The sequence below is a fragment of the Melospiza georgiana genome, chromosome 23, assembly GCF_028018845.1.
Source record: "Melospiza georgiana isolate bMelGeo1 chromosome 23, bMelGeo1.pri, whole genome shotgun sequence".
Classification (NCBI taxonomy): domain Eukaryota; kingdom Metazoa; phylum Chordata; class Aves; order Passeriformes; family Passerellidae; genus Melospiza; species Melospiza georgiana.
The window spans coordinates 9,313,298-9,326,662 of record NC_080452.1 but is presented as its reverse complement, the minus strand read 5'-3'; the positions used below and the strand labels follow the sequence as shown (position 1 = coordinate 9,326,662).

At 56.1% G+C, this 13,365-nt stretch overlaps 1 protein-coding gene across 1 annotated transcript; it reads left to right on the top strand.

The window, feature by feature from the left end:
* Positions 1-1,444: 1,444 nt before the first annotated feature.
* On the top strand, positions 1,445-13,013 carry TBC1D22B (TBC1 domain family member 22B). The gene is made up of 13 exons (XM_058039963.1): positions 1,445-1,535; positions 5,123-5,179; positions 6,090-6,406; positions 7,209-7,388; positions 7,839-7,909; positions 8,272-8,400; positions 8,776-8,841; positions 9,682-9,796; positions 10,237-10,343; positions 10,677-10,752; positions 11,029-11,156; positions 11,376-11,471; positions 11,934-13,013. The coding sequence occupies exons 1-13, from the start codon at positions 1,480-1,482 to the stop codon at positions 12,060-12,062; spliced, it is 1,527 nt and encodes a 508-aa protein (XP_057895946.1). The 5' UTR covers positions 1,445-1,479; the 3' UTR covers positions 12,063-13,013.
* The last annotated feature ends 352 nt before the right edge of the window (positions 13,014-13,365 follow it).

The window sequence follows — 13,365 nt, the reverse complement described above, 5'->3', positions numbered from 1 at the left end:
TATTAGTAGTGAAAAGAGCAAAAACTGAGGAATTCTCATTCCTTCACAGGAGGGTGAAATGGCAGAAGAATTTTTGGTAGTAAATTGTTTACAGCTATTTTATGTGCAAGGAGAAGTTGTGAGATGTGAAAGGAGGTGACATTTTTATATAGCAAAATGTGCAAATAAACCTGCAGGACAAGCACTTCATCATTGCCAACGGTTTCTACAGCACCTGATGATTTTTATACCATATTTTAAACATGTTACTGGAATGGAGGGTCAAGGAAACATCCAATAATAAATTGCATTTGTTTTCCAGAACAGCAGCATGTTTGTGGGTAAAACCTGGCTCACAGCCCTGAAAGGCAACCAAGAGCCTGGGTTAGTGCAGTACATGAACTGGAGTTGGGTTTTAAGATCTGTGTAGAAATAAAGAGTGATTTGCAGGTATGTCCCCAGTCAGAAGCTCAGGAGCCTGAGTGAAGTGCTGTGCAATGGGTAAATATTTACAGCCAGCACATCCATCCATTGTGGGGCAGTCCAGGGCCACGTGGATGCAGGGAGCTCAGAGGAAGCTTTAGGGAGGGGAAATCCCACCCTGACTTGTGGTTCAGGTTTTCACTCTTCCGATGACATTCTATTTTATACATGTATTTGTGTTTGTTTTTCATTTACTTTTGCTCTTTTTTTGCAGTTCTGTGTGCTGCAGGTGTTTGGTATTTGCTATTGGGTGGCAGTAGGAAAATATTTTATCCCCTAATTTGCATATACAATAGAATATTTGCATAATTACTCATTAATAATTACTCTTCAGTGCTCCATATGGGAGTAAGTGGGGTGGAGAATAATAGTAATAATATGAGAGGTGTTACTCCAACCCGGAGCACTATTTATGGGCTTTATGCACTATAAATAAAAAGAAGACAAATAGTAGCGTCTGGTGCAGAAAATGCCACGCTGCCTGGAGGCAATTTTTAATTTATTTAATTCTAAAAGTCTGAACAGTTCCTGTGTAAGACCGAAGCAGCCACTTCACCGGACCTAAAACGCCCCACGACAGGCGAGCAGGATCCAGGGCGGGGCTGAAACCGCGCCGCGAATTCCCTGGAAAAGCAGAAATCCCAAAATCCCAGAAAATGTCATTCATTCAGCCCCCCCCCCGGCAGGAGCCGGGTGGTGCCGCCCAGCGTCCCCCCCGCGCCCCCCATGGTATCTTCCGCCCCCCCAGCGTTGCGGGCCCCGCCCCCGATAGCGTCACGGCCGCGCCCGCCTGCGATTGGCGGATCCGCGACGCCTCGCGCGCAGCGGCCAATGGCGGCGCTGGGCCCGCCCGGAGCCAAGATGGCGGCGCCGCGGGCTGCGGGCGGGCGGGCCTGAGGCGGCTGCGGGGGCCGCGCCTTGCTCCGCGCCCCGCGCCGCGCCGGGGGCCGGCCGGCCGGGGGTCCCCGCTCCCCGCCCGGGGCTGGCCGGCCCGCCGCGCCCGCCCCGCCCTCCGCCATGGCGGCCGAGAGCGGCAGGCAGTTCTGGAAGCGGAGCGCCAAGCTGCCCGGCAGGTGAGCCCCGGGAAGGGGTGCGAGGGCCGCGCCCCCCGCGCTCCGGCGGGGAAGGGGCGGTGACCCGGCCGGGATCGGGGCTGAGGGCACCCCGGTGAGGCTCGGGGGTACCCGCAGGATCTGTCCCGGCCGCGGGGCTGAGCTGGCTGGGGTTCCTCCCTGCAGTAGGGGGTGCCGGGGCCCCCCAGGCTGCGGGACGGGGATTTTGCTGTGGAAGGTTCGGTGTGAGGGGCACAAGGGCAGGGTCAGAGCTGCTCCCTCACCTGTGGGACCAGGCGGGCGCTGTGGGGGCTGCGGGGACCCCTGTGTGCCCCATGGCGGGCAGGGTGAGGGATCGGGGTGCCATGGAGGCCTCTTGGGGCTGTGCTCAGAGCCGGGGTTGGGCCGTGTTCCTTTCCACAGATACTGAGAAATCTCATCCTTCCCAAGTCCTGAGAGGCGTCGCCTTGGCTGGCAGCAGCCCTGTCCCAGAGGGGTGTCCCTGCCGAGGCATGGAGCCCCCCATTCCCCTCTCTGTGTGGGATGTCGCTCCTGCTCGAGGGGAAGGACTGTGGGGGCTCTGCTCGTACCTGCCCTGCCTCGGTTCCTCCGGCTGTGATGCCCTGGTTCCTCTCAGGGATGGTAGAGACAAGTGAAATGTGTGATGGACATGGTGTTTAGGAAGAAGAGGCTGGTGCTGATGAAGGAGAGGCTCCCTACACCGCCTTGGGAGCAAGGCTGACATGGAAAAGGGCATCAGCCTCTCTCTGGAGGCTTCTCAATGCTTTTCCTGCCTGCTGCTCCTCACTTCTGCTCTCATTTGCCTTATCTGAACCCTGCCCTTTGCCTCCTGGGGTATGGGTGCAGTCTGAAATGCTTAGTTGGTTTTAAATCCTGCTGGGCCAGTTAAATATCTCTTTCTAAAGTGTTTTCACTCATGTGCTTGTCACTGTGCAGCTCCTTCAGGTTGGCTGGACAATCCCTGTCTGTGTGAGCAGGGGGAGAGCAGGCAGATAGATCTCTGTTCCCCCTCTGCTGCCCCTGTGGGAGGACACTCCTGTGCTTTCCCTGGGTTATTTCCCAGCTGCTCCTGCCTCTTACCCGAAGGTGTCAGCCCTGCTCTCAGCTGGAGGTCATGGACAGCACCTCTCTTCTCCTTTTGGTGATTTCTGAGCTTTTCCTTGGAGGCCCAGACCAGGTGAACCGGTCTGGCAGCCGGGCCTGCCCCAGCCGCTGTGCAGGGGGAAGGTTTTGGCAGAGCTCTGCCCTTCTCCTGCCTGGCAGATATCCTGCACAGGAGCCTTGTTCCTCCCCAGTGCTGCCTGGTTCCAGGGACAGGCACCCACAGCTCCTCAGCCTGACCCCAGGCTGGAGGTGGGATATCCTGCACCCATGGTCACCAGGCACCAACCTCCCTTTCTGCTTTTGGTCTGAGCTTTGAGAGACCCTCCTGTGCAGATTCTTGGCTCTCTCCTTTCTTTCCCCTGACAATCTGGCAGAGAGAGGCTTTGTAGGGACCTGGATACTGTGTTAGCTTCCTTTTCCATGACACTGTGCATTTGGTCACTTAGCTGTATTAGCTTTTATTTGCTAATAAAGTTTAATAGCCTTTGGTCCCTGTAGATTTAGGGTGGATTTTAGGTAAATGCTGTTGTGTTTTTCCAGTGCTGTCTTGTGGTTTTTTTGCACTGGCAATTCTCTGCCTGGTAATTTTCTAGGGATGTGTTGGCTGAGTGCTCTGGCATGTTGTCCTCTGTGGTGTGTTGTTTATTCCCTGCTCTTTAGAGAGATGGGCAGCCAGGGTCTGCTGGGGTTATTGAAATGCTGTTTTTAAAGGGGAGGAACAGCCTTAAATGTGTTGTGTGTCCAGAGGGGCAGTGCTGTTTCATGGCTCTGCTCTGCTGCAGGGTCAATAACCCACACCCTGTGATGGTCCTGGAGGTGTCACACAGGGAGCACAGCCATTGTCCCTCACACCATTGGTCACTGAGCATCCAGGGAACAGGAAATGCCTGTCCCAAGGAGATTAAACTGGGACAGAACTGGGGACTCATCCAGTCAGGCTGGGAGCACAGCTTGAGGTTCTTGTTGGGGAGCGTCTGGCTTGTGAGGCTTCAGAAAGAGCTGTGTGCAGGTGGGACCCTCTGCCATTGTATCAAACACTGGTTCAGAACCCCAGGAAAGAGTTTCCTCCCTCCCCTCCTCTCCTTCACTGGTCTTGTGAGCTCCAGGCCTTCCACTGAACCAGAGCAGTTCCCCTGACAGGCAGGAGGAGCCTTGGCTGGATATCCTGGGACTCTGAGCTTGGTTCTGGGCATGGGAGAGGCTCTGCTGGCTCCTGTCCTGCCACAGTCACTGGAAAGCAATGCTGACCTGGAGGCCTTGTTCTTCTCACTCCCCATCATCTCTTTGCTATGTCCCCACATGGAGGTGCCTCTGCTGAACTGCAGCCCTGACTTGCAGGTGCTCATTGCTCATCACACTCTGTCCTGGGCTGAGTCCTCGATGGATGAAGCCAGGGAGGACTCCAGCCACGAGGGACAGCCCCTGCAGTGCTGAGCCCACCCTGGCTGGGCTGCTCCCCCCGATCTCTCTGTGCTCTGGTTGTTTCCAGCTCTCCCCTGGCTCTCTGCATCTCTCCCCTGCCAGCTGGACCTGTTGCTTTTGCATCCTCAGCTTGTTCCCAGCTGCAGCAGGCTGCCATCCCTCCCCTCCATGGCTGGGCCTGCTGCTTTTACTGCCGGGCACCATCTGCAGCTCCTGGAAACCAGGCCAGCTCTATTGACCCAAGAGAAGCCTGTTCCTTGTGTGGTAGCTCTGAAAGGGCCTTTGTCTGTGCCATGGCATTGCAGGACTTGTTTTCCAGAGGTTGTTTCCCAGGGTGGCGTGGCTGTGAGTAGTTCCTCCAATGCAGGTGATAAGTCAGGATCCCTGTCTCACCTCCAGAGGCTGTAAGAACAGCCATGAGCATGGTTTTAGTAGCTCCTCTCTGAGGTGATGCTGCCCTTGTAGGGCCTGGAGCCCTCGGGCTCCTTGTCCCATGAGTCCCAAGGAAGCAGGGACCAAGATGTGGTGACTCATTTCAGGCCACATAGGAAGTAATTGATTAAACCAGGATTTGGACTGAAGTCAAACCACGTATTGTTACCAGGAATTCCTTCTCCGTGGCATTGGCTGTGATCCTGAGAGCCAGCATGGGCTTCAAAGCCTCGAGTGCATTTATGGAGGAGCGCCAGTGTCACTGCCTGGGGTCCTTCCCTGCCCCACAGGGCCTGGGAGGGTGAGCTCCCCAAACTGGAGAAGAGAACAAATGGACATGTGGAGTGAGCTGGTGGTGCAGGAAGGAGCAGAGCTCAAATCCCAGCTCAGGCTGGACCAGGCCTAAGAGTTTAAACAAGGCTTCTCTTTGCTACTGCAAAGAACAAACCTTCATCTGCATGTGGCACTATGGATCTAAGGCTTGTAACCTAGAAGGTTTTTGAAGCTGCTTTTGGGCTTCTGTTCAGCTCCTGATAGCAGGCAGGAAGCATGACCTCAGTTTAGGCTGAGATTATTTGCAGGACCTCTTTTTACAGCATCTTGGATTTTTTCTTTCCCCCTTCCTGCAGCATTCAGCCTGTCTATGGGGCACAGCATCCTCCACTGGACTCCCGGCTCACCAAGAAGTAAGTGTGTGTCTCCTGGAGCTGCAGCCAGCAGGCCTGGCAGCTCTGCAGTGCCTGGAGGTCTCCAGCATCCCTGGCACTGTGATACTGCAACAGAGGAGGACAGCAGTGCAAGGGGTGTGGTGCTGCCTTGAGCTCTGTGAAAGCTTGCAGGGAGAGCTTATCTGCTGCTGCCCTTGATGGCCAGAAATCCATACAGTAACACCCACATCAAAGGAAACAGATTTCTTTTAGCAGTGTCTGATCCTTCTGCTCCTCTTGGGAGCTGGAGGAATTAAGGAAAGGGAGGTAAAGCTGCCCAGCAGCTTCAAGGCTCTGGAGAGCTGCAGCAGGAAAAGGCAGAATTCCTGGTCTGAACTGCCTCCTTGTCCCTGGCCCGTGCTGGGTAGTGGGGAAAGTTCCCTGCTGCAGGTGATGGACTTTGGCTCCTGTAGCTAAAGAGTAAATTCCTTCTGTGCCTGAGGAAAGACCCAGGCTGCTCTGGGAACAACTGCAGCTGTTTTGGGAGTGCCCATGGAAGGAGACCTGCTCTGTGCGCCTCTGACATGCCTCTCTCCAGGCTGTAAGACCTTTTTTGGGTGTTAAATCTTCCTGTTTTGTGTAGGGTGGGGGAAGGCAGAGCTGGAGGAACTGTACCTGTCTCCCGTTCGCCCTTCTGAGCCAGGCAGGCTGGCACCTGTCCAGCTGTGTGCTGCCACTGTGGCCTCAGAGGCTGCTGTGACAGCAGCCTGTGACAGCCACTGCTGAGAGCAGGCAGCCCAGAGAGACTGAACATCTTCCCTGGGTCTGGGAGGAGGAACAGGGAACCTGGGAACGGGGATTGGCTGATGGGAGCGAGGGCGTGGGGAAAGGAAAGGGGAAAGGAAAAAGGATCCCACAGCAGGGCTCTGATGCTGCTCTCTGCTCACAGCTTCATCAAGGACCGCTCCAAGGCCGGGCTGCCCATGAAGAGCAAGAAGGCCTCCAGCTTCCACGAGTTTGCCCGCAGCACCAGCGACGCCTGGGACATTGGCGATGACGAAGATGAGGACTTCTCCTCCTCCTCCTCCTCGTCCTCTTTGCAAACTCTGAACTCTAAAGTGGCCAAGGCCACGGCAGCACAGGTTCTGGAGAACCACAGCAAGCTGCGGGCCAAGCCCGAGCGGTGCCAGCCGGCCCTCGGGGACCTGCCCACCAACTGCAAGGTCATCAAGTCCAGCAGCGAGGCCCAGCTCTCCAGGAGCTCTGGTAAGAACCATCCTCAGGAGCAGCCTCCTGCTCCAGTGCTCTCTTGCTTGGCCGCTGAGCTCAACTGCTCGTTGCTACTCCCAGTGTGGGCAAGAGGCTGTGACACAGCCCGTAAGCACAACAGAAGCTTTTTCTTCCTTTTGGTATCCTGTACTCCAAGGAGACACTTTCAGAGGCCTGGCTTTAATGCTTGTGTCCTCAGCTGCTCAGTGTCTGCCCCAGAGTATTCCATGTTCTGGGTGCTAAGTCAGTGTTGAGATCTGTTAAGTTCTTGCTGGGACTTGCTCACTGTTTGCTTCCCAGTGCTTTGGTGTGCTGCTCTTAGCAAAGGTCTCGGTGAGGTCACGTTGACACGGGGAATTGGGCAGCAGCAGCCCCTGCTCACTGCCTTGCCTGCCTGTGCAGTGAGAGCACCTCAGGAGGTGGCACTGGCAGCCCGTCAGCTCCTCTCTCTGCACTGGCAAGCAGCTTGGTTGGTGTTTGGATCTGGTGAACAGAGCAGATCTAAATGTTAGTTCTGCATTGTCTCCTGTGTCCTACCCACGTGTGGAGAGAAGTCTGATCCACTTGCAGCCAGGTGTTTGGATGCAGGAGGAAGGAAGGGAGGCAGAAATGGGGGGAAGTGGTGGAAGAGGCTCCACAGATGCCTGTGAATTGCTGATCCATTGGAGTGGGCCAGCAGTGCTGTTCTGAGGGATAGAAGGGTGAAATCTGCAGTGTCTGACAGTGGCTGTGGGCTGAGCTGGGGTTGGGGAGGTGGCACCTCCGTGCCCAGCTCAGTGCAGCCTCTGGTCCTTGCTAGAGGAGTCCTGTGTGCGGAGCCCCCTGCAGAAGCAGCAGTCCCTGCCCCTCCGGCCCGTCATTCCCCTCGTGGCTCGGATCTCTGACCAAAACGCCTCCGGGGCTCCCCCTATGACCGTGCGGGAGAAAACGCGCCTGGAGAAGTTCCGGCAGCTCCTCTCCAGCCACAACACCGACCTGGGTGAGTGGGGCATGCTGAGGGTGGGCAGGGCAGGGCAGAAGGGCTGCTGCCTGCATCAGGTCTGCTTCAGGTGGAAGCAATCACTGCCTGCAGTTGTACCAGATGGGTGTTTGCAGGAATCGCCCTGCTGGCAGATGGTGATGTCCTCCAGCCCCTCCCTGTCTGTCCCTAATCATTCTCCATCTTGCACATGATGGTTGGGATCACTGGGTGCTGTCTCTGCATGAGAACTGAGGTCCTGGCACATTGGTGACCCCGAGCTGGGCTGAAATCACCTCTGCTCCCCTTGCAGCAGCCCCACATCCCCAGTCATTGCTAGTGTGGGAGCCTTCCTGGAGGCTCATTGTCTCCAGAGCCTGCAGGAGCAGACTGGGCTTTCCTCTCCTTCTAGGTGTAGTGGTGCTGGACGTGCCTAGGATCTAATCCAGTGCCACCACTGTCCGTTTGCAGATGAGCTGAGGAAGTGCAGCTGGCCCGGTGTGCCCCGAGAGGTGCGGCCTGTGACGTGGAGACTGCTGTCAGTGAGTACCAGAGCCTGGCAGGGCTGTGCCACCCCTCAGGGACAGTGCTCCTGCCCTGCCTGTGTCCCACGGCTTTGCTTGTGTGTTCAGTGCCCAGCCTCCAGGTGAGCTGTAGGGGTTTGGTCAGGGCGTGCCATTGCTGCATCCTCTGGAGCTCAGAGCCTGGTGTGGGCACTGCCTGCTTCACTCCCTTTAGATGAAGCTGGGTTACTCCAAGCTCAGGGGCTAGGAAGGCCAAATTCCATCAAAGCTCTTTCCCCAGCTCCTGAGCTGTGTGCCTGGTGTTGGTGCACAGCTGGCAGGGTTTCAGGGTGCTGAGGAGGGAGAGGAGGCTGTGCCCTGAGCTGAGTTCTCCCAATCAGGGTTACCTCCCCGCCAACTCGGAGCGCCGCAAGCTGACCCTGCAGAGGAAGAGGGAGGAGTACTTCGGCTTCATCCAGCAGTACTACGACTCCCGCAACGAGGAGCACCACCAGGACACCTACAGACAGGTGGGAGCCTCCTCCTGCCCTCCTGCTTGGGGACAGCCCTGTCCTCCCTCCTGCTGCTGCTTGTCCCCATGGGGTCATGCCAGGACTTGCTCTGGCTGTAGATAGGAGGAGTCTTCTCTCTGGGGAAAAGGCTCCATGGTTCTGTCCTAAATTGATCTAACTTAGGAAAATTTCAGCTCTGAACTACCTGCCTGCACCTAAGCAGAGCAGACTGCAGATGATTTTCTCAGTGCAGCTGTCATCTGTAGCCCTCACTGTGCCTGTCAGCTCTTGCCTGGGGGAGCACTCATGGTGGATTCCCCTCTGTTAACCTGTGACATGTTACTGTGCCCCTGGAAAGCACAGCTGGTGTGTGTAACCCCCCTTCTCTTCCAGATCCACATTGACATTCCAAGGACCAACCCACTCATTCCCCTCTTCCAGCAGCCCCTCGTGCAGGAGGTAAGGGGGGGGTGAAGCTCCAGCCCTGCACGGCCATGGGGTGTGTGTGTGGAGTGGGGCCAGCACTGCTCCTAGGGAGTTAACTCTGTGGGGAAACTTCCCTGCCTGACAGCTCCTGATGCAAATACCTCCTGGAACTGTCTGGTCTTGTCCCACGTTTCTGAAAGATATCAAACTTGGAGCTTGGGTGTTATGAGATGATCTCTGCTTTGGCAAGATGTAGCCAAGAGCTGGTAAAAAACCTGAAGCTTTTGAGACAAATTGAAGGCATTTGAACCAGAACACAGGATAGTTCTGTTTTGCTTCAAAACCTCTCTTATGGGAGCAAGCTGGGCAGGGATGGGTTCAAGAGGTGGCCAGGAGGTGTGGGCACCTGTCCTCTCTGGAAACAGGCTCAGTGTGTGTGTGTGGTGTGTCAGAGCATGGTGTCCAGGGGGTTGGGGCAGTCTGGGAATGTTGGTAGCTGTGAGGGAGGCTGCCCTGTTGGGAAGTATCCTGCTCTGTGGTGATACCTCATATTCCCACCTAATGTTCAGCCAGGGAGGCTGCTCTGCCCTGTCCTGTGGACATTAAGCTGTCTGGGTATTGAACAGTTGAGTCTGCATTTCTTGAGGCAGAGGTTTTGATGAGGAGCCTGGACTGCCTTGGCTGGCCTGCCTGTGGGATCTGTGCATGACACAGAGTCTCTCCTAGGGCTTCTATGCTTCTAACATTACCTTACTGCTACAGAAAAGCCTGTCAGTGCATGCTCTGCACTCCCTGAGCTCAGCAGTTATGCTTTTCTGCCTTCCCTTCGTGCATGGCTAATGCAGGTTCCTGCTTTCCCTGGTTCTTCCCCAGATTTTTGAGAGAATCCTGTTTATCTGGGCCATTCGCCACCCAGCCAGCGGCTATGTGCAGGGCATCAATGACCTGGTCACCCCCTTCTTTGTTGTGTTCCTCTCTGAGCACGTTGGTAAGTGACAATTGCTGCTCTGAGCACTCCTGACTGGGATTTGAAGTGGTGTGAAATGCTGGCATGAGGAGAACTTGCTCTGCTGGAGAAGAGGATGATGTGCTCTTCCTTCAGAGTGCTGGGCCTGGCTGGAGTAGTATTTTCACCTCTTGCTGTATCTCTGCTCCCTGGCTGCTTGCCAGGATTTCTGAGCCTCTGAAATTGGAAATGGGCCAGCTTAGCCCTGTTATTTGATCTGGTGTAGTGGTGTGACAGCAGCGTGGTGGGTGCTCTCCTTCCAGGGAGAAAAGGGAGGGAACTGCTGGGTCAGCCAAGCCAGGAGGGCCAGACGTGTATCTCCTACCTTGGAGAGTGTTGCAGTGCCTCCTGCAAAGCTTTGGCCTGATAAAGCCCCACCATGTCCCCCATCTCCCTGATGCTCTTCCCTCTCTGTTTTGCAGAGGAGGATGTGGAAAACTTTGATGTGACAAACCTGTCCCAGGATGTGTTACGGAGCATCGAGGCTGACAGCTTTTGGTGCATGAGCAAGCTGCTGGATGGGATTCAGGTGAGCCTCTGGGGCCACAGGAATTCCTGTGTTTGTCTCCTCTCCCTGGCTGGGTGAGTGTTCTGCATGCTGCAGCATTTAGGGAGGTTTTGCTCCTTCAGTGACTTTAGTTTCTCCACTGAATCTGTTAATCTGTGAAATCTGGGGAGGTGGGTGCTGTGGCTGTCCAGATGGGCCTATCCTGACCAGGAACTCACAGCAGGCACAGTCCTGGTGCTCAAGAGCCCTGGCTCCTTGGCTCATGATAATCTCATCCCGACTGTCCAGCTGCTGATCTGGGTTTGGTCATTTCTAGCTGTTGTTCAAGCTGCTGACTCAGAGCCTCTCTCACAGGACAATTACACCTTTGCACAGCCAGGGATCCAGAAGAAGGTGAAAGCCCTGGAGGAGCTGGTCAGCCGGATCGATGGTAGGTGACACGGGAGTCTGGTCAGCTTTGTCACAGCAGAGGGAGAGGCCTCCTTTGGGACAGCTCTCAGGGCAGGGGTGGACACTCCCTACAACACTCATGGAACCAGAGCAGGGCAGGGTCAGCCAGAATCCCCCTGGTGACAGCACAGGGTGGGGAGAGAAGGAATTTGGGAGAAAAAAGGTCTCAGGCTGAAAGCGCGTGAAAGGCACTGTGCTGTGAGCAGGAGCTGGGGCACTGTGAGCCCAGGTGTGTAAGTGAAATGTGCTGTTTCAGAGCAGGTACATAATCACTTTAGGAAGTACGAGGTCGAGTACCTGCAGTTTGCCTTTCGCTGGATGAACAACCTGCTGATGAGGGAGCTGCCCCTGCGCTGCACCATCCGCCTCTGGGACACCTACCAGGTAGGCAGGCTCCCCTGAGCTCCCTGCTGCCCTGGCACTGGCACTGGTGGCCCTGTCCCCTCGGGCACAGAGCTCTCCTGGCACCAGCTGAGGGAAACAAAGCAGAGTGGCCCAGGATGTTCACAGCCAGCTGGGTGATGGGTGGCCCAGTAGGATATCTGTGTCTGGGGGTTGTTCTCCAGCTGAGCTGCAGTTCACCCAGAGTTTTGCTGTCCACAGTCAGAGCCAGAAGGATTCTCCCATTTCCACCTGTACGTCTGTGCTGCCTTCTTGATCAAGTGGCGGAAGGAGATCCTGGATGAGGAAGACTTCCAAGTAAGACCCTGAGGTTGGGGGTGAATCCCTGGGGAAGTAGAGGGGAGGGAATTGCTGTGGTTGGGAGCCCAGTGTGGACATAGACAGCTGTCAGAGCTGGCTGCAAGATCATCTGGTCTCAGGAGCTTTGCCTGGAAGTAACTTTAGCCTTGGTGATAAGGACAGAGAACGGAGCTGTTGGAGGCTTCAAACATCCCATTCCAGCTCTGATCCCAGTTTGCCCTCCTGTGTCCAGCTGTAACCCTGTAACAGCACCCTTATTCCAAGTGGCTTGGGGTGCTTCACTGGTTCAGACCTAGACCCAAACACATCTTGATGTTGTCCCTGAGCCTTTCAGACCTGCAAGTGTGGTGAGCGAAAGTTCCTGAGCGCTGCTGCCACTGCTCAGGCCAGCCCCGAGCCTGCACTGGATCTGTGCTCTGCCTTCAGCCTCTCCAAACTCAGCATCTTCCCCTCTTGCAGGGCCTTTTGATGTTGCTACAGAACCTGCCCACGATACACTGGGGTAACGAAGAGATTGGGCTGCTGCTGGCTGAAGCCTACAGACTCAAGTACATGTTTGCAGATGCCCCAAACCATTACCGCCGATAGGAGCCCACACTGGCTCCTCTCTGCCGTGCCCGCCCCTCGTCCTGGCCCGATCTGATCACTGTGGCATTTTTGTCATCCCAACTCCTCGGACACTCCGGCCAGCAGCTGCTCTTTGCTGTACAAAGCTCACCTGAACTCTTGTCTTAACTCTGAACGTGTGCCTGTCTGCCACTCCACGCGCCTGGATGTGCCATTTTGAGGACTCTCAGTATTTCACTCCGTGCTGGTGGCTCACGCCAGGAAGGGAGGCTGCGAGGGGCTGAGAGAGAACATGGGGGAAGCTTCACAGAGAAACTGAGCCAGAGACCAAGCCCTCCTGTGCTCTCCACTCCCTGTCCTGGGCTTGTCTGGCTGGGACCACGTCAGCTTTGCTGCCTCCCGTTGCCCTGCACCACCTGCCCCATCTGCTCCCTCCTCTCTTCTGCCACCGTTTGCGCCAAGTCCCAGATGAAAATGCCTTATCAGAGACCTGCCTGGCCGCAGAATCCTTCCCCACCAGGGTGCCAGGGCAAGAAGTTTCTCTCAGGGCCTCCCTTCACTCCGAGGGGCCAGAGACCCCCCCCAAGCACTTTGTGGGTTCACAAGAGAGTCCCTCGTGCCTGCCCTCCCTCCTCGTGTCCATCCTCTTGGCCTACCTCTCCCCAGGGCAGCAGGGCAGGCACGGCGGGGCCACGAGCACTCCATCCCCACACCTGCAGTGACGTGTGCCAGCCTGGTGAACTCTTGGTCACTGATGTTCTGTGAGTACAGCCCCATGCAGCTGTGGGGAAGGCACAGAGGGGGTGCTGGTAGGGGAGCAACATCTCTCAAAAACCTCCTGACAAGGTCCCCACTCCTCCGAGGCGTTCTGTGTATATTGTGTTCTTGTGTATATGGGTCAAAGATGTACAATATATGTCTTTTCTTTGTAGCAGATTTTATATTTATAACATGAACCCCTCGTTCTCCCCATCCTCTCCATGCCTGAGAAGGATGCCTGGCTGTGGTGTTGCAGGGTTTTGAACCCCTCTGCAGTGCTGGCTCTGCCCACGGTGTGACACAAACACATTGTGGGAGCTCCCAGCAGAAGCAGGGGAGAGCTGCTGGAGCCCCAGGGGCTGCAGGGCTGGCAGTGCCAGGGCAGTGCCAGGGCTGCACTGCAGGGAGGAGCAGCCCTGGAAGCAGCAGGGGCTGTGCCCAGCAGCCAGGGCAGCTCTCCCTGCTGTGCCCACAGCCTCCCTGGGGCAGGCCCTGCTGTGGGTGCTGTTACCTCCAGCAGCTGGGGATGCTTCCAGGGCCATTCCCTGTGCTGGGCTGGATCTGG